Source organism: Tauraco erythrolophus, chromosome 14 (assembly GCF_009769465.1).
Source record: "Tauraco erythrolophus isolate bTauEry1 chromosome 14, bTauEry1.pri, whole genome shotgun sequence".
NCBI classification, from domain to species: Eukaryota; Metazoa; Chordata; class Aves; order Musophagiformes; family Musophagidae; genus Tauraco; species Tauraco erythrolophus.
Window position 1 is genome coordinate 19,248,901 of NC_141478.1, and position 26,422 is coordinate 19,275,322.

General features: G+C 42.7%; 1 protein-coding gene across 1 annotated transcript; it reads left to right on the forward strand.

Annotated features, from left to right (window-relative positions):
• The first annotated feature begins 4,204 nt into the window (after nt 1-4,204).
• TPM1 (tropomyosin 1) lies at nt 4,205-20,630 on the forward strand. The gene is given in 9 exon segments (XM_086620511.1): nt 4,205-4,336; nt 8,153-8,286; nt 9,525-9,642; nt 10,084-10,154; nt 10,404-10,479; nt 11,594-11,656; nt 11,916-11,928; nt 11,931-11,984; nt 19,705-20,630. Coding segments are annotated over 9 exon segments (744 nt in total). The 3' UTR covers nt 19,788-20,630.
• Nucleotides 20,631-26,422: the final 5,792 nt, after the last annotated feature.

Below are 26,422 nucleotides of genomic sequence, written 5' to 3' on the forward strand. Positions count from 1 at the left end.
TCAGTAGAGCTGCCCCCTCCTCCTCTCCTCCCTGCTCTGGCTGCCGGGCGGAAGGTCTTAAAGCGCATCATTCCGTACGTGCAAGCAGTTAACCCTTGCTGACCTCCAGCAGCCCCGCGTGTTCCGCTGCCGCTAGTGCGGGCTGGATCCAGCCGCTCTCCTGCTTTAAATAGATCGATTTTCGCGGGTGGGACGGCTCATAGCCCGGGGACTGGTGTCACGTGGACGCCCTGCCCGCCCCCGAGCAGGCTTGCACGGCCGTCTCCTCCGCTCCCCGGGCTCCAGCTTCCTGCCTTTTTTTTTTTTTTTTCCCCCCCGCTTCCCAGGAGTAGCAGGGAAACGTCCCGTCCTGCCTGTTTAGAAATGGGAACAAATTGCTCCCCCGCCTTACCTCGCCCATGGCATCCCATATATAGTCCATATCTACGGTCAAATGGCAGGCGGCAGCGAATGGGAGCGCTGAGCCTCCCAAAAAAGCCGGGGAGGAGAGAGGGAAAGGGGTAGGGACGAGCGGAGGAGGGGAGGGAAAAAAAAAAAAAAGCCTTTCCAAAAAGTATTGGATGTCTTGAGGAATGCAGGTCAGCCCCCTGGGAAAGTACATATCTGTGAGGCGCTCCCTCCCCCGCCGCTTGCATTCCGCCGGCGCCCCGTCCCGCAAGATTAGCCCCGCCGCCCGGCAGCGCAGCTCCGCTCCGCTCCCTCGGGGGCCGCGGCTGGGTCTCGGACTCGGGGCTGTCCTGTAGCTTTTCAAGTTTTGCTTTCGGGTGCAGTTTGCGCGGGGGTCGCGCCGTAGCCCACCGCCGCCATGGATGCCATCAAGATAGAAGATGCAGATGCTGAAGCTGGACAAGGAGAACGCCTTGGACCGAGCCGAGCAAGCCGAAGCCGACAAGAAGGGCAGCGGAGGAGAGAAGCAAGCAGGTCTGCACCGAGGGCCCGGGCGCGGCAAGCGCCGCGGAGCAAGTCTTTCCAGACGGCTCTTCTCTCTCTTTTCTTCACCCCTCCCCCCCCAATGTACCTTGTCGTTATTCTTTCCCACCCCTGCAGAAACTGGTTGAACTTTTCCTAAGGCAGAGCTTCACCGTGGCAGCACCTGGCTGGAGATTCCCTGGGGCCGGCAGGAGGTTTTTCCCCCTGCTCCCAGCACCCCAGCGGGCAGCGGGGCCTGGGGCAGCCGCATGGCCTCTCTGCCTTTGTCATAGGGGCACGGCTGGGAGAGGCTGCCTCGAGCACCGGTTAGCAATGGACGGACGTGCTGCGATTTGGCAAAGGACGCTTAAAGCTGTGTTTGCCTCCTCCAGCACCAACTAGCAGACTTGTCCGATTCCAGCTGCCCCCTCACCCCCTTCCAGATGTTTGTCCCGTTTTCATGGCCTTCTCCAACCCTCCTCCTTACACTTGGGGCTTTATTCATCTGGGAGAAGGGGGGCCATTCGTTGCATGTTTCTGGAGATCTTGAAGGAGGAGGGAGGAAGGGAGAGGGATTTAAAAATTAATTTCCCACTTTTCTAAGCCCAGGGAGAAACATATTTGTGCGTTGTATTTCCTCTTGTGCACCTAGTTAGAGGATGACATTGTGCAATTGGAAAAGCAATTGCATGTGACGGAGGATGCAAGGGACCAAGTGCTGGAAGAGCTGCACAAGTCTGGGATAGGCCTCCTCTCCGCAGAGGAGAATGCTGCCAAGGTATCGTGCCCTTGCCGCAAGCAAAGAGAATCTAACTGTCTCTCCTTCTCTCTCTCTCTCTGTCCGTCTGTCCTTTCTGTCTCTTTTGCACTCGCACTTCGCCCTTTGCACGATCACGTTGCCTGCTGCACCTTTTCCTGCCCGCCCTCCCCTCTCCACCACTTTCCACCCGTATCACAGCTGGAGGACGAGCTGGTGGCTCTACAAAAGAAGCTGAAGGGCACTGAGGATGAGCTCGACAAATACTCGCAGTCCCTTAAAGATGCACAGGAAAAGTTGGAACTGGCTGACAAAAAGCCACAGATGTAAGTTACCCCCACCCTTTCACCGCCACCCAGTACAGAACCACACACTCCCTCTGCACAGGACAGCCAGGACTCCTACCAAGCAGCGCTCCAAGGCTTTGCTGAGGGCAGGTTCCAGGCACCTCCTGGGCAGAGAGGTGGGGAAAGAGCACTGCCTCCTTGCATGAGGTTTGCACACTATCAGAGGCATTTGGTTGGGTCTCTGCCGCTCCACACGTGCTTTTTTCATTTGTACTTGCTGTCTAGACGTGAAAGTAAAGAAACGGTGGATTGTCTGTTGAGGTGATGGGGAGAACAGCTCAGGCTGGAACGACACTATCTTGATAGTGAAGCAGAATCAGAGAGTTCATAGCAAGTAGATCCAGGAGAGGGAGATCCAGAAGAGCAAGGGCTGCTAGTTCTGTCTTCAAGAGAGCTGTTGTTAGGCATGCGTGCGTTAGAACTGCTGCTAGTTACATTTAGCTCACTCACTGGTCCCTGAGCTAAAAGATCCTCTCCTAGGTTTTTTTCTCCCTGGAAGTCACTGGAACTGTTTCACTTGTCAGAGAAAAGTTCAGTCTCGTGAGAGAAGTTTGTCTGGAAGATGATACTTGCTAGGTTTGCAGTTCAGAGGACAGGGATCTTGAGAGCAAGCTGGGAGATATATAGCTCAGCACTTTATATGGTAATAATGCAAGAGCTTTTGCCTCTCCCAGGCCCTCATCCCACCCACCTGTCTACCCCTGACATGCATTTAATGTATTGCGTGCGTGAAACTGTGCAAGTTTATTGTCTTGGCAGTTAAGGTCCAAGTCTCTATGGCTGCTGCTGTACAGTCCAATTTTCTCTGAGTAAATCTGAGGTCTGAATTACAGGATTAGGTGAAACCACAGTATTTACAAAGCAATGACCATCCTTTTCCTGTAACTCAGCTTTAAAAATTAGCCTTAAAGCCACGATAAAAAGAGGAGTTGACACAGATGAAGCAGGCAAAGTGTTTCAGGGGCAGGAAGGGGAAATATTACAAAAACCAACTTTGCTTGAAAGACAACATGCTTTTATCTTATTTGACTTATAAAATGAACAAAGGATAAAAACAAGTTTAACTTCAGTGTGGCAATTAAGTTGTATAGCTTTGAAAGGGAACTCAAGAACTTAATAAAACGTAAGTGTGCATCAGAGCAGGAGAGAGAGGGGGTTCTGTATATAATGTGGATCAGATGTCTGTCGTCTTCTGTGTATGGCTACATGGATGAGAGGCAGCTAGCAGGACGTTTATTTAACTTGTTCAAAGGAACCGCATATAGATCCAGGGGAGATATTCCTTATAAGGAAAAGTATGCAGACTATTTGGAAATAGCTCGCCTAGGATGAAGGCAGGAGAAATGCTACTAGATTCCTTTTTTGAAATGAGAGGTCTTCCTAACCAATCCCATTTTCCTTTGCTGGAAAACAGTGTATGGAAGCTAGTTGAGGACAATTTTATTTGCAGTCATCCCTCAGGCAGAGGGTAGGCAAGTGTCTGGCTTGTTTTCATCAAGGTGAATGCTGTATTTAATGGTATGCATGGGATATGCCTGACGTTTTAAAGATGTCTGTGTTTTCTGGTGATGTGGAGTATCTTTGGGGCAATGCAGTTGACCCAGTATTTGCCCTACTAGTTCGGATAGTTCCAAGCCTTGGGAAAAAGACAGGGGCAGGGGAGGGAGTGCCGGCTCCGTGGGGTGGACTCGCCTTACACAGGGGGATGAGAACCTTACCCCGCTGGTATTACTCACTTGGCAAAAGCCGGGCACATGCCTGAGCCACCTCACCTGGGAGGGGGCAGCCGCAGCTCCCTCTCCGCTCCCCGTGTCTCAGCAGCCAGGCCAGGTTGCAGGGTGCTCGGTGTCGTTTTTGTACGCTCATGTCGGGGCGGTTTAGGGGGGAAGTCGGGTCCCGGTCCCGGGCAGCGGCGCGCCGCCAGGGGCCGCTGCCTCCCCGGGGCGCCCACCTGGCGACGGCCGCCGGTCCCTACGGCCCCGCCCGGCCCGGCCCCGCCGCAGAGCCCTCTCCCGGCCGGAGCCGGCCGCTCCCTGGGGCCTGCCTCCGTGCCCGCCCCGGCGGTGCGCCCAGCCCGCTCCCAGCCCGGTGCTGGCAGCCCCGCCCCGGTGCGCGGTGCGTTGCGGCGCGGGGGGACTTCCGGGGCTGGGGCGGGCGGAGGGAGGCGGTGCAGGCCGGGCGAGACGCGGGCATGGCGGCGATGAGCTCGCTGGAGGCCGTGCGGAGGAAGATCCGGAGCCTGCAGGAGCAGGCGGACGCTGCCGAGGAGCGGGCGGGCCGGCTGCAGCGGGAGGTGGACCAGGAGCGGGCCCTGCGGGAGGAGGTAGGGCCGCCCGCTCAGCTCGGACCCGGCTCGGGGGCCGCGGCCCGGTGGGAGCGGGCAGAGGCGCCGGGCCTGGGTCCCTGGGGCGCGGCTGAACCTCGCCGCTTCCCGGCCGGCCGGCCGGTGGGGCGGCTGCTTCTTTGGCCGCCGTCTCCGACAAATGTTACCTGGTGGCCGCCGCGGCCGCGGAGGCCGCTGTTCCCGGCGGGCAGGCCCGGGGCCGCAGGTGAAGAGTGGGTCAGTGCGGCCGCCGGCCTGCAGTGCCCGCGCTCTGCGGCTCGGTAACCTCAGCGGTACGTGGGCGGGCGGAGCTGCGCTGCCAAAGTACACCCCAGTGGGTCTGCTGGCCATCTGCAAAACGCCGAGCTAGAATGAGGTTGAACTGGGCGAAATGGTGAGACTGGATGCTTTGTATTAGGTTCTGAGCAAGCTTTTATTATGTTTTATGATTTTTTTTTTTTTGCAAGTGCCATTTCTCTGCGTATCATTGAAATGAGTTCAAGTGTGGGAAGTCAGAATGCCAGCTGGTAAAGAGGTAATGTACTCGGGACTGAACCTGAGAGGGGCCGAGTCCGAGTACTTACCCACAGTACCTGAAAACACCACAACAATGTGGTCGCATGGCCCCTGTCACTCTACATCTGTAGTATGATTAGCTTGTCAAAGCCCCTAGCTGAGATGATAGGAAAGGAACAGTAGGCATGGTTTTAGGCAGAGACAAGATCAGGTGTGCGCAGCACAGACTCACGTAGCAGAGAAATGTAGTTATGACAGAAAACAATCTGATAGGGCTGTTGTTTGCCTTGCCAGTGACCTTGGCGAATTCTAGCAGCTGTAACGTAATGTTTCCTGCTGTAAAATGTACAGTATCCTTTGCAGCGGTTTTAGTGTCTTCAATGCAAAAGAACAAATTTCTTATTCATGTAGCTTTTTACAGTATCAAAAATGGTGATTATTGGATTTCCTTATAATATGGGGCTTTCTGCGTGTTTTGGGCAGCAAGTTCAAAGGCAGAGGCCTTCTGATTACTTGCAGGTGATCTTCCCAAGGAGCAAAATATGGCTTCTTACACTGTGTAACTACTGCGTTCTCACAGACTGGTTTGCAGATCCGTTTTTGTCAGTGAGGGATCATTAACTTGTTTCATAAGGGTTACTGTCTTTAAAAAAAAAACTATACTCTTTTGTGGAGTAAAGGACACCAATTTTCCTACTTCCAGTAACATTTATTTTTCTAAACAACATACTAAGGGATTCCCATTAAAATGGGAAGCTTTGCTGTTTTGTGGCAGAAGGAGTAGCGCTGGAGGAGTGATTACAGCTTGCTGGTGAAGTCTTCCCTTTAGAGCTCAGCCACATTGCTATAAGGCTTAGGATCCTAAAGGTTAATAGTTGTCTCTTCCCTGGAGTTGGTTTTATGCAGATGATGTGGAATTCTGCAGAATACATTTACATGGTATTTAAGTCATGCTTGGAGAGGTCAGTGCTGGGGTTAATAAAGGCAGAAAGCTGAACTCCCAGGTGCATGTAGACGTGTGCCTCTTCTATAGTGCTCGCTGTATACGGATGGGTTTTATTGCCACAGCTGTACTTCTGCGTGCTTGAGGAGGGAGGCTTTGAGACATTGCAGCAAACAAGCTTAGGTGTGAATCTGACCCAGCCCTTAGTGTAATGCCTTACATTTATAGCATGTGACCAGCTAGGGGTGTTTCGATGTTTTCTCCTTCCTGTGCAAGGTACACGTACGCAAGCAATGAAAAAGCTAAAGCTGTGGCCAAAGCATATCACAGCTTACAGCTTTCGATTGTTTAAACCAAGTTGTTTAAAGTTTCAAGACAGTGACTTAGCAGCTGTTGCCTTAAAAAGAATCTCTTCTGTTGGAGTGCATGTGTCTCAAGGCACTGTCGGTAATCACGTTTTTAGAACGCATTTTTCTTACTTCTGGGAAACAGGATCTCTCTTACAACAATAATAATTAACACCCGATGGTAATTATTCGTGGTCATTGCTCATTGTAAAAATATGCGGTGTAAAAGTGCTATGGCAAAATGCAGAAGGTTATGTTTGTCTGCTAGCTGTGGGATTGCCCCTTAATGTCACCGGGGTTTTTCCTTCCTTCCTTGCCATATAAGGAGAGAAGTCCTGCTCTGCAGAAGAATGGCCTGGCCATATAAGGCTGGTTGGTGAGCCCTTATGGGATACGGAGCAGGAAGTAACAGCCTGAACTTTAGTCGCCCTGTGTTTTCTAAGCATATTGCATGCTGTTATTGTGATGAGGAGTCTTGACATGATAATGATTAACTTGTAACATTACAGGTTTCTGAAGGGTAACGTTTATGAAAAGTTGTTTTCTTCCTCAAATCAGAATGTTCAGATTCTTACTGTTTAAAGCCAGAAGTCTGAAATACAGATTTGGAGTGCTACTGCTTGATTACATAGCTAAAGATTTTATATTCAGGTTATGTGGATTTCTAAGGATGAAGTCTCTTCTACTCCTGGTTCTACATGTTCACTGCTGGTACTCTCTAATCTTCAAATACATATTTGCTTCCCTGTTTATGTGTTACTTCCACTCGTTCTACTGGGGCGATGTTACTGTTATGTCAAAGGTTGTTTTACTTGTCAGGTGTGTAAATTAGTCTTAACAGCAAAATTTTAGCTGTGGCAAACTGTCTCCAGCTGCCCCTGCTTAGTAAAAGCAACAAATAACAAGTTCTTTAAATTTTTAATTAAAAAGTACCAAACTGGTACTTTTGATAGAGGATTGGTTCCGTGCCCCCAACTAGACATAACAGGAAATACAGATGGTACTTTCTCGTATGTAGCAAGATCATTTTCAGTACTAATAAAGAGTAACTGTTTTTCTTGGAAGTAATTAACTTCTTAGAATAATGACCTTTATATGTATATTTTGCACTTAATATCCTTTTGAAAGAAATAAAGTTTAATAATGAGGTTACTATGAGAAGGCTGTTATAGAACTTACTCTGCAACTTAAGCAAGCATAGGTTTGAGAACGTTAGAATTAAAGCTTGTACTGATAAGAGGCGGATGAGTTGCAATTGTTATACAGAAGATTAGTGAACAGGTAGTGCAAGAGAGACAATCTGGGGAAGATTGAGGATGACGGGAGGGGGAGAAGATGTTTTAAGTGATTGTTGCCTGTACCAGGGCCCTTCAGAGATGTAGCCCCTGCTGGTGCCTTCTTTGTCAGCTCTTGCATAGCTTGCCTCTACACAAAACTTGTGGGTATTCAGGCATTTCTTAAATTTTCTCATGCTCTCTCTGTGTTAGCTGTCTCACTGCAAATGCTGATCTAGGTGTATTTTTGCATGTTTACGCTGAACCCTTCTTATGGAACTCAAGGAAATATTGGGACAATTCTTATCAAAATATGGCAAAAGGCCATAAATAAAGGATTTGGGATAACACAGAAGAATTGGGTAATTGGTTTGTGTTGATTTTATTAACAAAAAAAAAGGGAGGGAGGGTGAGACTATAATGGTTAATGTCTGCAAATACAATAACAGAAAATATTTGGGGAATGATGCGTAATTCTTCCAGTGCAGTTCTTTCTAGTACAAATTGTACAATCCTTAATGTGCTTCATTTAAAGCATTAATTGCTTTTTCCTCCATTAAGCCATAGCTTCATAATTCAATGAGGGCATGTACATCTCTGTGTATGGGCTTTTTAGTGGATGAAATAAGAAATTACTGAAGTGCTATTAACAGCACTAGCAGGTACATGGGATAATCTTTTACAAGAGGTGATGTGTGCTTTATTATGAATTAATTTCTGTTCTTCCTGTGCTTAGGCTGAGAGTGAAGTAGCTTCTCTGAACAGACGCATCCAGCTGGTTGAGGAAGAGTTGGATCGGGCTCAGGAGCGCTTGGCTACTGCCCTACAGAAGTTGGAGGAGGCAGAGAAGGCTGCAGATGAGAGTGAAAGGTGGGTGGAGCTGCTCTTGAATGGATCATTAGTCTCATGACAAAGATGATAATTGCCAGGGTGTGGGCTAGGGAAATAAATTAAATCACTCCTATGTCCCTGAACATGTGCAATCTACTCTTCCTTTGCCTACATGGACCTCAGTTTCAGCTTGTGTATAGGGATGTCCAAAATGTGTAGGCTTGAATTCTTTTTCATGTCTCAGTTGTTAAGATTCAAGTGGGGTAGGGCTTTTGATGTGTCATGCCATATTCTGGGGAAAAGGGCTTGGCCCAGTTTGAACTTCACTATTTGGATGACAAACTTTTTGAGGGTGATGTGTACTCTTGTGTTGTCGGGTGATTCTTGATTTCATAGGTGGGTAGAAAATCTCACCTGCAGAATAGTAAAGTGCTGGAAGAAGTTTTGGTTCTCCTGTTAGTGAGATTGGTACCACAAAGGTGAGCAAAAGAGAGAGAGAGCATGGTAATTCCTTCAGATTTAGGCTGGATTTCCAGGAGTACTTAATGTAAGTTAGGAACTCAAGATTTGTGTTTTGAAGATCATCTCTTTACGTCTACAAATTGTATTTTCTATCTGTGATAGTACCTTTTATTGAGAAAGAATCCTATGTATTCTGCATATGTGTTCTACCTCACTAGCCATGCAGCCTGTTGGAAAGAAAGTGCCTGAGACTCATCATGCCGCGTTGTGGAATGGTTAAGAGATTTGGGTCAAACATGCATGGAAGGGGCAGTAACAATGTTTCTGTTATCAAGGAGTTAAATTTTGCTTATGCTGAGCACAGAGCTCAGTGCTCTAGGCCTCTGACATGGCAAAAACTCAGAGGAGCTGTTTGGCCATAACAAAATGCTTGTCAATCCTGCAGGCTGTAACGTGCTGTTTCACGGTAAGTGTGAAAGCACAGATGTCCTTAGTAATCTTATGAAGTGTTTAGAAGCAATGCATTTTATTTACTGTCCTATAAGATCGGTTTTCCTTCAATTCAAAATGAAAAAGAAGAGTACAGCTAAACTATGGTAAGAGCTAAAAAATGTTTCTTTCTTCCTAAGACGTATTTCTTTCCTTTGAACTTCTGAAGTGTGAATGCACAGGGCTAGATCTGTGGTAGATCAAGTATCTGACGTGCTTCGTTCATGTTAATACACCCGTCTGAAAGTCACACTCTAGTAGCAGTAGAGCTGGAGGTAAACTGGCAAGCCCTGAACCTTGCATTTCCTGTTTTTCATGTCTTTCAGAGGAATGAAGGTCATTGAAAATAGAGCCCAGAAGGATGAAGAGAAGATGGAAATCCAAGAGATCCAGCTTAAAGAAGCTAAGCACATTGCTGAAGAGGCTGACCGCAAGTATGAAGAGGTCAGTACTTGAGTGCAGGCCATCTGTTTCCAAAACCCTTTAGGCTGTGCCTGTAACTAGTTTGCTTTTTTTTTTCCCATTGCCTTTTAAGTGCAAAAGATCACAAACACCACTCTCTTCAAGCTGTGTAATTAAAAATGGGCACCTGGATACCCATAGGGGGCGAGGCGACAGGAAATCTGTGCTCAGATCTTTGCACTAAAATGGTTGAGAGTAATCCCTGGTCTCTTAGGGAGAAAAATATTTTAAAATTACCTTTTGGTGAATGAGAGGTCTTGAAAAATGGCGTGTAACAAAGGCTCAAATGAATACTGAAGATGTCACATATCAAAACTCATGTATTGACCAAAGAGGCTCAACTCCCTGCTTTGTAGGTTCTAGAAACAGGTGACGTGCTGCAGCAACGTAATATCCCTGATTGTCATTTGCGTTTTCTTGTAGGTGGCTCGTAAGCTTGTGATCATTGAGAGTGACCTGGAGCGGGCTGAGGAGCGTGCTGAACTATCAGAAAGGTAAGTGTTGACTACCCCGAGATATGTGTGAGGTGCTACAAGACAACCATAACAGCATGAAACATTGGCAGTACACTGTATGTTCAGCTCAAAGCTACATTTTACTCGTTTACTCTAATGGTTGAAATAAATGGTCAGCGCCGAAGTAAGCGTGTTCCTATGTGTGTGCGTGTGTGTTTTGTCACTGCATGCTGTACCTGCACACTGATTTTGTGAATGGCTTTGTGCATTTCATGTGTTCACTAACAGCCAAGTCCGACAGCTGGAAGAGCAGTTAAGAATAATGGATCAAACCTTGAAAGCATTAATGGCTGCAGAGGATAAGGTACTGATACTAATAGTTTCTAGGTTTAACTGCAACCCAAGTCCTTCAGCTTCCATAGCTGGTTAGCTCAGTAGTAACAAATAAGACCTCACTACACTCTTTACTCTCTTTGCATCTTGCTTTGGTGGTTTTCTTTGGTCTCTTTTTGTTTGTTTGTTCATTTTACCTTTAAAACTGATCTCCTGTGCAGCCAAAAAGAAGCTGAACTGTCTCGTGTAAAAGCTATGTAAATATTTCTGTGTAAGCCAAGGACTGTAGATAATTTTTGTCTGCTCATCGTCTTAATGCACACCCGAAATGGAATTTGGCATCGTAAAGAGTTGCTTTCAATCTGTGATGGATTCAGCTGCTTTTGAGGCTGTTCTTTTGCTCTGTAATTGTTTTCATTTTTCTCTATCTTTTCCCCTCTGTTTTCTCCTATTTCTTTGCTTGACTGAATCTTCCATCCGCCCCTTTCCTGCCTTCCTTCCGAAATAACAGCAAATGTGCTGAGCTTGAAGAGGAGTTGAAAACTGTGACCAACAACCTGAAGTCGCTGGAGGCTCAGGCTGAGAAGGTAGGCTAGAGACTTACATGAGAATGTGTCCCTTACATTGTCATCTGGATAGGCCTGTGGGGTTTTCTTTATATGCTGATCACTTTGCAGCGTTTCAGCAAGGCCATTGTCAGTAGAAGCATTTGGACTTACTACTCAGTTCATATTTGGCTCTTATCGGAACCTAGTGTTCCTTCCAGTTCCAAATAGGCCAATATTATTTGACTGCATGTTCTCTCAAGTATTCCAACAGGATTAAATATTACTTATAGAACGTTCCTCGAAACGGCACTTGTGTACTAACATTAAATGTCTCCAAATACCACTCCTCTTTAAAACTGTAGTACTAATTTCTTCTTGAAGTTCCCACTGGGTATCACTAGAATATAACTCAAGGGCAGTTTAGCTCTTGTAATAAACTTGTGTATTACCAGAGTCTGGTAAGTGGAATTAATTTAGTTATGGCGGTGTTAATTTCACGTATACAGTTGATTGATTAGAAGAGGGTGTCAAATATGGTACTTCTAGGTATATTTAGAATACCTGGTCTAATATCAGTGATCTTCTTTCTAATTACAGTACTCACAGAAAGAAGACAAATATGAAGAGGAGATTAAGGTCCTGACTGACAAACTGAAGGAGGTAAAACTAGAACTGTTCTTTACAACAGATCTTCTAATGCAACTTTGATTCTTTTAATTTAAACACTACTTTGATGCTTTAGGGATGAACACGTCATTTTGGAAACAGTTTAGTGTTAAATATCTCTCCTAAAAATTAGTATTGCCTTATTATTTGCCTCCCCTCATTGTACTCTTTTCCTCATTCGAGTTGTTACTCCTCTATTCTTAAGTACTGTGATGTGTTGTCCTAAAGTAGTCCGTATTTGTCTCGACTTTAGGCTGAGACCCGTGCTGATTTGCTGAGAGGTCAGTAACCAAGCTGGAGAAGAGCATTGATGACCTAGAAGGTATGGGGTTTGTTTTTCTCATTTACTGTAGAAATACATATTTCTTATTGTGTTGTGAGTATTTTCAGTACACAGTTCTTCTCACCTAACTTGTCCTGCTTACGTAAGTGAGTCTGCCTAAAGAGTAAAATAGGCAAAATGTTTTCCAATTTATGGATAACTTAAGTGCTTCAGATGAACAGTGTTTTGCTCTTGCTTCTTCCTTTTCTCTCATGTTCTCAAGACTCTTTTCTTTTTTTTTTTTTGCTTTGTACTCTTCTACTTGAAGATATATAAATGTATAGGGTAAATAGTATTATTATCTTACTAAAAAGCTGATGAAGAGCTGTGCTTATGTTTGTAATAATTAGGAGTGTAGCAGACAAACCTATTTATTACTGCGATAAGTGTGGGTCAGGGCAGGCATTTTGTGACATAGACCAGTTGCTGTTTTTCAGTAAAGCTAATAGATTGTATACATAATCAGAAGGACAGCTTATTTAACTTAAGAGAGTTTGTTTTAAGGTTTTGATAAATCTTTCAGAGCTGCAGTAAAATAGTAGAATGTCCTATCTCCCTCTAGACAAAATAATTATTAAAAGTTATATGGAGTTTACTGTTCAGATGCATTACACTAAGTCCAGGATTTTAAGAAGCTTGATTGCTTGGCATGGCAGTCTGACTTCTGCATAAAGGGTATGAAATACCTAGGTAGCTGCTGAAAATTTATGATCACTGACTCAGGAAGGAAGCAGAGAAGAAAGATAAGTGTTTAGAAGGAACAAAAATTGCTGTAAGAAAGTGACTTTATGACATCACACAAACCAGAGTGGTTTTAAAAAAAAAAAGTGGTTAAAAAGTAATGGTAGCATCCTCCTTGAGCCCCGTTTTTGGATCTTTTCTCCCTAGCTCCTGTGTGCCCTCCTAATATGCATTAAAACAACAATCCAGGGCAACGAAACACGGATTTTGCTTCCCTTGTATGCTTTCTTTCCTTCGTTTCTCTGTATCACAGGTTGCCCCACTGGCAGTGCAGTTGAACTTGTCGCATAAAACTATTCACTGTTGATTTTATTTTTTATTCTTCTCTAATTTTGCAATTTTTGTTTTGTCTGTCGCAATACCCCTTTCCATGTGCTCTTCCCCTTTCGTATGGTTTCTGGATGGTATCCCACGCCACCACCTTCGCATTCCATCCTGTGATCACACTCGATTTCCTTGCACACCTCTGCTTTCCCTTGGCGGGGAATGTTAGATGAGCTATATGCTCAGAAACTGAAGTACAAAGCCATCAGTGAGGAGCTGGACCACGCTCTCAATGATATGACTTCCATGTAAATGTCTTCCCAGCTTGTGCCTGCACCTGGTTCCCTGCCCTCATTGATTGCACGGTTCCGGGCTTGTGAAATTTTACTCCCTCTGTAGCGTGAGATGCGTTCCTTTAGCGAGACTAGGTGTACAAAATACCATGAAAAATTTCTTTACCGTGGCAAAGTGTGGGTGAGTGTTGTGCCTAGCCTGGTAAATACTCATGGTGATTTTGTAAGCTGCCTAATAAGCTTGTGTTTACTCTTTCATTCTGTATCTGTAATCCTTGCATCTTGTGGTTGCCCTTTGTAGTTCTGTGTTTCTGCTTTCACTTCACCTCTGTTCAAGCGTTGTCTACCAGGCCGATCATGCTCAGTTTGCCAAAGAAAATTGCTTTGGTATGTGTTGCATTCGGAGTGTATTCTTCTGCAGTCATGGTTTTTCTCTGGCAAAGTTCCTACAAAAATTTAAAGGAAACTTACATTTAGCTGTATTCTCTATTAATGACAGTGGAAAGTGTTTATCTTCATTTCGTTAGCTGCTCTGAAAATTTTGGGTGTTATCACTAAATTACAGGTGTGGAAATTGATTTAAAATACTTTGTCATTTAAACCCATAAAAGCCAACAACTGAATTGCGTGTTGCTTCTGCATATTTTGTGGGAGGTAGTAGTAGTTTAATTTGCATACACCAAAAATGTGATAATGCCAACTTAGTCATAAGGAAAAAAATAAAGAATGTATTAGGCAGCAGGAAAGCAGGAGAGTGATCAGTTGTTGACTAGTCTGTGCAGCATTTGATACAGACTCTTCTTCCATCAACGTAAAACTCTGAACAGAGGTCAGCTGTGCTAAATCCACCTTCCCATGCTTGTACCTTTCACTTGCATGAACCCTGTACAGTCAACATGGGAAAGAGGAAGAGTTGTAGCTCTCAAGTGCTTGTGAGGTGCGATGTTTAGTCCTAGCATTTCTTTTTGGAAGCTAGCATGCTTTCAGCAAGGCGTAAGCTTTGCTCAGAGCTTGAAATGTATTTTGCATGCACCCATGCTTTTTTTCCATCCCTTTTCATTACTTCCCTCCAATCTCTTCATTACTTCCCTCCCTCTCTCTCCCAGCTTTTTAGTAGTGGTCAAATATTGTCTGCTTTGTATGCTTTTATTTTTTTTTTTTATTTTTTTTTTAATTACTCACACCCCCAACATATGCTTTTGCTCAGTGGCTTATCAAGTAAATGTGTTTCTTGTTTCCTCCTCTGTGTACAGAGATTACAGTATTCTTCATTTTGAGATATTTCTAAATGGAAAACAGACTTTTAAAAATATATTCTACTGGTATATGAGGACATTACTGTAGCATTCCAGTCTCAGCATAGTGTGGGTGTTTCCCTAGTAGTTGTCTTGGCATGCTGGGCTCTGCTGTGCTGTTGCTGCTTTTTTTGGAAGTCTTTACTGCACCTTTTTATTTCCTACCTTATCTCACTTTTTCTTTTCGTGCAGATAATTTTCTTTGCTTCACTTCTCCAAAGACATCTTCATCGGTTTGGATAAAACATCTTTCCAAGCTTTGGGTGTTTCATGGGTTCATTGTCCTGTCTTCTGGCTTAGTTGACTCTATTCCTCTAGCACCTGTCTCAGAACATGCTCTGTTTGTGCTCTGTTGTATAGAAACTCTACATTCTGAATGTAAAATAAACACCCCAGCTGTATCCCTTTTGCTATTCCCTTGCCTTTTATTTATTAAATAACTATTTCAGTTATTAATAAAAATTGCTTTTTTTGCCATTAGGGTTTTAAATTTTTCTGGTGTTTCCATTCTTTTCTGCAAACCCTTTTACCTGAATGTTGACAATGCAAAGCCAGTGATAGCAGTCTATGGGATGAGAACACTACTCTCAGTATTTTTAGGTCAAAACTGACCAGTTATGATCTTAGTCTTTCTCAAAATCTGATGCAGATAAAATGACAAAGAGATATTATGGGAATTGTTTCAGTTGTTATTGTTAGGCCAAAATCTGCAAGGACGCTACTTCCTCGGGGTCACTTGGTCGTGGGAGTATGGCTGAGAAAGCAGTTAAGTCCTTGGCACCAGATTTTTTCACTTTAAAGTCTGATATTTTCTCCTAGATTGATGCTGAAGACTTCCTGTCTTTATATAGATGTGTTTGTTCGTTAACTTAAATATTTGAGACAGATTTAAAGGGACAGTATCAAAAACTTTAAAGTGTGGGTTTTTTTTTCACCCGAAAAGAGTCCTTTAAATGTCTTGCCAAACAGTTTCCCCCTCTTCCACACCTCGATTATTCAGCAGAGACATTGCTTGCTAACTTTTTTTTGTTTTACAATATACTTCTCTTGAGTGACATGATAGGATTGGAAGTTCAGCAGGGAGATTTCAGTAGCTTTTCCACTCTTGTTCCTGGCTCAGGCTTGGGAGTTTGAATCGCAGACTCATGAGAAATGTTTCAGAACTGGAGTAGGAAAACTCTCAGAGTTACACTAATAATGAAATGATTCTACTGCGAAGTGGAACGTACAGATTTCAGGTTTAAAAGCCTAAACATTGTCATTCAGCTGATTGTCAGTGCCTAATTAAGGATGATGCATTAAATACTGACACCTTGCTTTTTTTGTACTGTTATTTGCAACTAGAGAGTTTATTGCATCATTTTGTTTTCTTCACAATGAAATAAGTTATTTTCCAGTTCACATTAAAGTGAGTCAGTTTAAACTGGATTGATTTCTGGTTACGCCTGTCACTATATATATGCTAAAGTTCCTAAGTCACCACAGCTAAATAAACTCATCATAGCATAGCTGAGTTTTAGTATTTAGCTTGTAGAATAATGTGAATGTGGCTTTCCTTGTTCAAGATTATTCAGCAGTGAGGTCTAGGCTAGATTTCCTCCCCTCCCCAAAACCTGTTTTCCAAATAACGCTTGCAAATGGATGCCTTATCTCCCCCCCGTCATCCTCAGATAACTTTGTCTCATCCCAGTTTTTTATCCTATGACACGTGTCCTAATGTTATTGGCTACAGGGAGAAGCCCAAGTACAGGATATGTATCAGCAGTCACAGGTAGTCCAGATAATAAAGTTTACTAACTTATTACTCATCAGTTGAGGTACAGTAAGCTAATATATACACTGTGTGTACTGCAACTGAAAAAGGAAATATTTAGTGTGAAGGTTAACCGAATATAAGGGGATGAGCGTTTGTAAAATGGCTGAGGCTAACATGGTTAACTTCACACATGCAAGAGTTATCGAAAATGTGGTCAGCTGTCACTTGTCAGCTGAACCAGAGTAACTTATGCTACAGCAACTCAAACGTCTTAATCTATTGTGTGTTTTGGTTGTTGTGTCAGCAGTGTTGTTTTTTCCCTCAATTCCTTGTAATACTGTTGTTTTGGAGAAGTAAAAAAAAACCAAACAAAATCCAATGTAGGAACCTCGTAATTTTTAACACTGTCATTTTGAACACCAGTATTTCAGTCTTCCCTTTTCCTTCAAACACACATGATCAGCGCCCTGCATTGTAGGGTGATGAATTGCTGGACAGAGTGCTGGAAATGGGCAATGCAATGCAGATACTCAGGTAGCTGCATGCAGAATTCCTATCTGGCCCTGCTGCGCTGATCTTGACTCCATGGAGCTGTTGTGGTTTCTCACTGCAGTGTATTTGAGCACTCTTGTCGCTGTTGGACCTGATGTGTGCATTACATTGCACATCCCACAGGGTCTGGCTGTGTGTAGCTAGTCATGTGCACGAGGCTTGTTGGCAGGAGTGTGAGGCTGACGGTGATGCTCGTTTGCCTGGGCTCTGCTGCACTGAGCCTGAGCCTCAGTGAGTCTGCGCCGGAGCTCCAACTCCCTGCTTGGCCTAAGGTGGCTGCCGACAGAGTCTCTTGACTCTACCTCTGTGATGAAAATGTTGGTAAATTACCAACATTAGCCTGTGGGTAATCAAGGGCTGACTGCACACTTGGTGACTGCTTCCCATGCTTTACCTGGGGATCTTGGTCTCATTTTGAATGTTGAGAAAACATTCTGGGGAAGAAGCTGTGAGGAGTTGCCTCTCACCACTCAAGAACTTTCTACAGACCAGCTCACTGCACAGCTTCGCCATTGCTGTGTCCAGAGCCTGCAGGGGAAAAGGATTTCTGTGGAAGCTGTTAGGAAGCGTGTGGAAAAGAATCAGAAACAGTCATTTCCTGTAGGGGAATAATCTGAGATCAAGAGATCAGGAGTGCAGCTCAAATCTAGACTATTGAGAAGAATATGGACAGTTTGAGAAAACAGGGCAGTCAAAAACCATGACAGAACATTCTTTCACTCTGCAGAACAACCCTCACTGAACACACTGTCACAACATTGCTGTGACTGTTACCTTTGAACATTAACCATCCTCTCCATTTGCTGTATTTGCGCAACACGGGTTTTCGTGCTTCCGTTTCATCTTCACTGGACGTTTGGGTTTGTTTTCTTACGGAGTACAACTGAACAATTTAAAGGTATTGAAGTGTGTCGATACCAGTAATGAAGTACGTTTCCCTACCAAAAGTACCATTTCAGCTGTCACATTCTCCCCAAAAGGAGTACAGGCTGAATCAGACCTGGTGGTAGCTGGCTACCATCATCTCTCCTGCCGTTACTGACCCTGGTTGTGACGCACTTTCTTTCCCTCCACTGGCAGATGAGGTTCCATCGCATCTTAAATAGTTTAGAAATTAAAATGACACTCATAAAACAAATCCTCCACACACTGTACATTCAGACTGAAGCAGGACTGGACTCTTCTAGGAACGTAGCTGCAGTTCTTCCATTTCTGTTCTCACTTAGTGTCTCACGGCTGTCCCCTGCAACAGAAGTCTTAGCCAGTTCCTCATAGGTTGTAATAGCTGTTCCTTGGAGTAGCTATTTAATTACTAGATTCTAGAAACAAAGGTAAAATGTTTCTCTGTATGTTACTGAACTGTCTGTGGCGTGACCAGTTTCTTTATTAACTCTTAACTGTTTTCCTCTGTCTAATCTGTCTTCATTCTGCCTCTTTTTTTCCCTTCTAACCTGCTTGCTGCCTGTACAGACCAACTCTACCAGCAACTTGAGCAAAACAGTCGTCTAACTAATGAACTAAAGCTGGCATTGAATGAGGATTAAACTTTAGTGTGACTATATTGTTAACTTGTTTAAAAACTGCTTCTTCCAAATTTCCTTAAGAACGAATCAGTAAATGTAGAAATAAGCAAGAAAGCTAGAAATTTATTTTTTCAGGCTGTTGGTTCTGTGGTAAATTAATGGATGAAATTCTGATTTTCTGTTGGAAGAACATGAAATGCTTCTTCTGGATGAGGCTTTTAATTATCTGTGAGCACACCGACTTCGGAGGAGCAGTAAGCTCTTAGGCTGTGCAATAGCTCCTTTCCACTTCAATAAACAGCTACAGCATTTAGCTAACAGTATCCAAAAAGTAACAGCCTGCCTGGTAGAGAGACACCGCGTTTACCTGACATCACGAATTGGTCCTGAGATTTTTACTAGAACGTGGACAAGAGAAAAATGTTCACCAGGATTCATATTTATGTATTTCAAACCAACATAAGTAAAGGGATACTTTAGCTGTTTTGTTATCTGGAGACTTTAATGCAATAATTTTGCATTACTATGAATCAGGCTTGCATTTGACTTAAAAAAAAAAAATAATTTAAAAAAAAAAAAACAACAACAACAAAAAAAAAAAAACACCAAACAAACAAAACAAAACAAAACACCTAGGAATGGGAGCTCCATCTGAAAATACCCGGTCAGTTTAAAGGTATGCTTGCATTAGTATGAAGTTACGATTACTGGATTCTGGTAGGATGCAGCTCTAGAACATTGTGCTCATTTATTGTATCAAATAAGTGTGTTAAATGACTGTCCTATAAAAGTGTGCATGCAACATAAAGCTACTAACTTTGATTTTATTTATTTTCTAGAAAAAGTAAATTTCTTAAAGGTCAATTCACTGAAGAAGAGATTAGTTTTAATATTTTTGTTCTTTGCAAGTTCTGAATTACATGAAACTTAATGTATGAATCTGCGAAGAACTTATTTTCCTTATTGGCCTACTTAAAAAAAAAAGCGCCATTCACCATCCCACATTACTGTAAGCAAAGAGCTTCCAGAACATTCAAGAATTGTGGCTCTGTTGGCAGTGCATTTTCTTAAAAAATGCAGCTGTAAACAGTTCTAAAGTTGCATTATTTGCCATTTGTTTATTAATTTGGAATTCCCTCTAGTTGTGTTGTCTGGGGACATTGGTATTTATGAGCATGCACATTTCTTAACTTTCTAACCCTCCAATGGAAATTATGATTGCATGCCTTCATGTTCTGAGAATCAGTGCCTCCAAAGAACTGCTATTCATGTTTTAATTTTCTAATCCCACAACAGAGAAAGTGGCGCATGCCAAAGAAGAAAACCTTAGTATGCATCAGATGCTGGATCAAACTTTACTGGAGTTAAACAACATGTGAAAACCTTCTTAGCAGCAACCACATTATTTGTTTTCTTATTTTTACACCTGCTTGCCGTGAACCCCATAAATATGTCTTTATTTTAGTTTCACCACAGTCACAAGAACATCTGCTAAATTATCAGGCAGGGGTCAGGGAAACACCAAAATGGGCAAGCCATATGCGGGTTAAGCTATATTACATTATGGTTTAAATGTGCCATTTCCCAACAAAAATGTTACCTACACTTTGTAGAGAGTTCAGCAATTCAGTATACTTAGTCTTTTGAAGAATCCTGGCTGTGGCAGAAAGTGTCCCACCTCAAGTGCCAACTACAGATTTTAACAAGAAGAATGATTCATGTTCAAGAGAGATCAAGTGGAAATGGTGCTATTTTGAACAAAAGATTCTACTGAAGTCTTTTGTTTTGATATCAGACAAGTCAGGAATTGTCCAACACAGTAATTTATTTTTATCAAAATTTTATTGATTGGTGAGGATTTGGACTTTCTGTGCCTTCTAATTCAATAAAACGAAGGTATGTAAGCAGCAGAGAAACCTGAAGGCTTCTGGAGGTTGTAATTGTGTCCTTGCAACTCAACACAGAAGTGTAGGTCAACATTTCACCTTGAGTATTCATTCGATTGTATTTTTCATGTTGAAATGAAAGATTCAATAAATTCAGGAGAAAACATAAATTTGGAAGAGATTGTTTTAAAATGTATTTTATTTGTGTGGATTTTGGGGAGGGGGAGGAACTTATAAATCGATATTCGCCTCACTTTTTTTTCACACTTTCTTTGAGCAGTTTTAAAAATATACCTGTATGTAAACATTGTATAATGATACGGAATAAAATGCACATTTTAGGACATTTTTTAAATTTTGCTCTCCTGTGATTTGTTTTTCATTGCATTAGCTTTCTGTGTATCGCTGTGTAAATGTGCATGTGTGCAGTGTCTTTCTTTGGGATACGCTGTTAACACATTGATTTTCAGTCTCTCCTGTGCTGTTAGGCTAATGTATAAAAATGCAGTGATTTGGACTGATGTGGATCTGCAACTGTGAAGAGAGGCCCTTTGAGGGCCACCTTGCAGGAACCAGTTCCCTTCACTTGATTGTATTCCCAGATAGGTGCAGAATGCAGCTATCACCAACAGATGACACAGCTTTCCAAAATTATGCATTGTTGACCAAAACTGTTTTCATAAGATCATTGCAGAGCTCCCATAGAATTCTGTAGGAAATGAGCCCTAAAGGCCATGCTTTTGGAAAAGCTGCCATGTTTTTGTATATCTTAACTGTTCATATGTATTAATTTACTTTAATACATTGATAAACCTTCCAAAATGATGTGTTCAAAATGAAGTTCATGAGAGATCCTTTCACCTAACTTTTCACTACTGGTTGCTAATTTCCATATGTGTAGGTATCTTTATTTGGATTATGAGGTCTGTTAACGAGCAGCTTGAGAACTTCAAAAATAATTCTTACTCCTCCTTTTTCTGTAGTATATTGCTGAAAGTTGATGCTGTCCGTCCGTCTAGCAGCAAGGAGATCAGTAGGAGACAGATAGAGATAACGTTCGAGATCATCAGAGAATCTCCATTAGTGGACCCTTAGCAAGCAATTGAAAACGAGTGACTTTCTCAGCAGCTGGTATGGTGGTGAAAGGGTAAAGTAACACGTAATAATTTCAGGTTAAACCGAAGTCAGAGAGAGAGCTTGTACTGGTGTGAGTCTCTGGCTTTTTTTGATTGTGTTATGAAGGGGAGAACTTAGTAATGTTACAAATTTCTGTATGATTTGTTGACTGCTGCCAAGTCATCTTGAATGGAAAGGATGAGACCCCTGGCTTCACGTTTCCCTTTGTTTTTGGGAAGCAAAACATACGTTACAAGGCTCCTACAGTGCCTTAAGCTTGTACTGGACGCCAACAGTGTAAAGCTCCAAATAATAGTTGTGCAGAGGTAAGTTATTCTAATTTCTTTCTCCTTCCTTAGTACAAGGATGAAATGTCAGGTAATTGGGCTCTAAGAGTTCAACTCCCTGTGCTTGTGGCTTTGAGTGGTGCTGCTGGAGTCAGTACGGCTGCTGGAGTCAGTACGGCTGCTGGAGTCAGTACGGCTGCTTCCCCCACGAAGTGCTGTGCTGGGTAGTAGTTTGTAGGGTAAGGTCCAAGGCCACCCAGAAAGTTGGAGTCTGTGCTGGGAGATGAACAGAGGAGTTCCTGGCACTTGGCCATGAGTCTTAACGCAGCTGAGTGTGCTGCCTGCTGCACTAGATTGCTTTTATGGTTGCATGGTCTGTGCTTGGGTCTTAAACATGTGTCTGAGTGAGGTCAGACCCTTTGTTTGCTGTTTAAAATCACTTGCTTTCCAGGAGACCACAAACTGCTTTGTGGTTTGGGAAATCTGAATTCACCTCTTCTGTGCGTCAGGGTAAGGAGGAGGCTGTGGTTTTGGTGTCTCTTAAAAAGATAATGTCACCGTTAATAGAGTAAGCATGTGCAAGCAAGGAGATAAGGATTAATCTGAAAAAAAATCTGTTTGTAGAATAGACTTCCCCAAAGTGCACTGTGGCAGATGAATCCATAAAGCTTCATAATGTATGAATAAAACCTTTCCAGTTCCAAGGAGAGCTGAAGGGAGCAGTGAACATTATGGTGAATTATATCAAGTGGCTTTTTTTACTGACTAGCAACAGACACATAAATAGGCATATGGATGTGTTTGCTGGAGCAGGAAAATCTGTTTCTACCATATATCATAAGCTACTACCCATTATGGATTCTATGCATGCAGTGTCTAATCAGACAAAACTCAGTGAAGCTAGAAAGCACTGGCTTGTGAAAATAAATAAAATGGGTTCTGATTTAACCCCATTCCAAATAAATAGGAATTTCTCCCTCTTGCAGCTAATTTGCCCAAAAAGTTAACTCTAAAAATTTATTAAATTACAAAACCCTGCATCATTCAGCATTCTTCAAGATGTGTGTCTTGGTTTGGAGAGATACTCACTCTTTTCTTCAATGCAAAAACACGTTTGACAGTTTGAAATACACCATTATTGTGTAGCCATGCTATGTAATTGTCATGGTTGTTCTGAGTTGTCCTCTTGATTAAATGAGTAGTTCTGAGAGCAACAGAACTGGCAAAACGTGCCTTCTTGCAGATTCATGTCTTGTGGTTGGTTGTAAACTTGCAATTAATTTTTTTTCCAGGTGCTGAGACATTTGTGTTGTCTCTTGCTCCCTCGTGGGATTTCTCTGATGTCTAGTAATATGCAAGGCATGCTGCAGGGTGTGCCTTTCCTTCCATCAGGACACTTAGAGGCATGCTCTTTCTCTCTTAATGGCTCTGTACATTCACAAAACTTGCAGACATGTAGTGTTCCTTTTAGTGTTTTATGTGGTCAAAACTAGTCAATCAGTTCAAGAGTTATTGAATGGCATGAGACAGAGATGAGAATGACGAGTCCCTTTTCTTGAAGAAACAAGGCTAAAGCAGTAGCCTGCACCTGTAGAGCACTGCCTCTCAGAGCCCTAGCACCTTGGCGAGAAATCTGAATCTGTAAGATGGTACGCATATTAATAAATTTCTGCTGTCATTGATGCTGCTCAAAACATGGGTTAAGTTGACAAACTTCACTATGCTGTTAATATTGTTGGACTGTCTGTTACACTGAGCTGTGACTGCTGTAATGTCTGTTAGTGGCAGCAAAAGAAGAAATGATTAGCCAACTAAGACACTTAAAAACAAGAGGAGGAAATACTTTTTACATGGCCCAGCACTTGGGAAAATAGGTATTTTTTTCCTCAGGTGTTCATCCTGGTGTTTGTTTGGTTTTTTTAATTTCTGCATTTTTAAATAATGAAACAGGAGCATCAGTGAAAGATGAAGTGGGAATTGCAGCAAAAAGGTCAAAGCATTAGGGAAAATAAGGGTAATACTTTTTATCTTCGGGGAGTTTTTTTTGAAAATGCACACAAGAATAATGCCTTTTAATAGAGGGAAGATATGTAACTGACTTTCTTCAGTGTGTGTTGTACTCTTACCAACGTATGGAAAAATCTGTACAAGTTTGCATAATCATCTTGGCTTCGGTTGAGAACGTGTCTAGTTTTCTGTAAGTCGTAGCCTTGCCAATTCGTAAGCTGTTGCTGAGAATTGGCGTAAATGCAGGATCCCCTCACAATGTCCACAGCTTAGTGAACGATCTAGATATCCCAGTTAGTTAATTTATATGAGAGCAGAAACAATGGGAAACAGAAGCAGATAGAAGTCTTGCAGACATATAAAAAACTGTTCCATCCTGTTTTTTATTTCTTGACTCATAATGTGCTGAAATGAAAGGACATTACATAGTGTTTTGAATTTTAATATTACAGCCTTTAAGGGCACCTCAGCACTGGTTTCTTCCTATCTCTTTGCTGGTTTGAGGAATGGCTGGATAAAGATTAAAAAGCAACTTTTTCATTAAAAAAAGTAGAGCCAACACACACACACAAAAAAACACCCTGCAGACCTAGCTGCAACTGATAGTACCGCATTGTCATAACATACTGGCATACATGGTTGTGGGAACATTTATTTATTTACAGCAAGCATACATGGATCACAAGTATAAAGGGATGAAATATGTTTGGGGACATGATCCTGCAAAGTATTTTGAATGCCTTCTATTCCAGGGCCTGACCATGAACTGCTTCTCTGGATTATTCCTTTCATTGATGATGTTTTCAATTTTTGCCCTGAGATTTGAACAGAAATGTCAAGGAAGTGTTCATGTGATGTGCCAGCCAAAGATCATGGCAAACTGTTTCTTTGGATCAAAGCTGCAAAGGCGGAGCACCTGGTGATAGTTGTCTGTGTCACTGCGGAAAATGATGCAGGTCTGGTGTCTCTACAGTAGAATTTGTGAAAGAATAATCAGGAAGGTGAAACTGCAGAGCTCTGGTAGGTTGTTTTAACTTGCTTAGGACACATTGGTATTGATATTAACATGGAGATCTGTGTGATTTTTCAAGTTGAAAAATAGAGCATTTCTTTGCAGGTCCACCAATAATTTGCCTGTTTCTCTTGACAAGAATAGCGGTTAGAAATAGCCTGGGAAAATGCTTCAGTATATTTTCTGGATTACAGTTTTCTGTAGCTAGCAAGGAGGAGCCTGCCAGACTTCTTTCCACTTAATCTGGATTGCTGTACTACTTCCTTATTTGTTTATTGTACGCTCATAGACGATAAAATAGGCTAAAGGGATGACATAATTTGGGCAGACTGTCCAGAGAAAAAAAAAAAAAACAAAAAACAAAAAAAAACAACCCACAACCAAAACTAGAAGATAAACTAGATGAGAACGCAGCTAAAAGAGAAACAGTAAGGTAGAATTGCACACAGGGACTAAAGGCCAGTCAGGGGGGTATAGTTAGCGTGGAGATGATGTTCCAAATGCTACTGTGTAGTTACGCCTTGTCCTACTCCTGTAGCCTCTGCTTGTGTTCCTGCAGTTGCTGCATTCCTCTGCCACAGAGGAAGGTGGCTGGCAAAGTCCAGGTAGTAGAAAATTCTTTCTCACCCCTCATCTGAGTCTAAAGTACAATATGCAGGAACTTTTCCCATAAAAATCAATAGAAATCTTTTTTCTCAGTAGTCCTTGCCGCACTGGCAGAATCTTGCTTAAATTTCTCTGTGCTAGGACTTTACTATCAATTACCTTAATCGGGAAATCATGACACGTAAAACCAAAACCACCCTTTTTTGGTGGTTTTGAGCAGTTGGCAAACAAGTAGCAAATGTCTGTGTGCTTATATTACATTCACATGCGGCCATGTCTGAGTGCAAGGCATTTCCTGGAGATAAACAATTGGGTGGGAACGACTGTGGGTACAAGAGGCAGCCCAAGGGAACCAAACTGGTTGTTAATCCATGGGAGGCACTCTGTGCTGAGGCCTACTGTTGCACATTGAAATAAAAAGCACACAGGCCCATGTGTCACTGTCTGTGGAGAAGAAGCAGAGATTATTGCCGTTCTGAGCAGGCAAATTACTGACTCCTTCCTCTGCTTCCCCAAGAGTGTATGTGCTGCTAGCATTGGGAACACTGCAGCTAGCAAAAGCACTGATAGGAAGGGAGTACTCTGGATCCATTATTTTTGGGAGTCACTTGCTGTTAACAGTTTGGATTTAATTAAGGAAAATCAATAAAATACAAGTTTAAATTGAGTGAAGATTATATAGAGGTTTGTGTCATTTTAGCTAAGTTTTTTTAATGAAGGTCGTTTTACCAAACCACACAAGTGCATATACAGCTTTGCCATACACATCCATAGAGTATATACAGCTAAGGCCTGCCTGTTTGACTAAGCTTTAGTCAAACAAACAGTTCCATTAGAGCAAAGTCTGTGTGTTGTAGAATCAAGCTTTATAGAGTCATTGCACAATGAGAATTTCTCACTTGCTTCAAAGCTGCTGGGTCTTCAGCTGCTGTGACATTGGTATGTAGGTTTAAAAAACAAACAGCTGTCCCCAGTGAGGAATGCAATGCTATATTTCAGTTTCTAAAGAAAGAAACTGATGTTCAAAGGTGCTGAGCAGTTCTTTTTGATCTGAGTAGGACCCTTGCATAGTATATTAAAGATGGGAGATTGCAGAATCT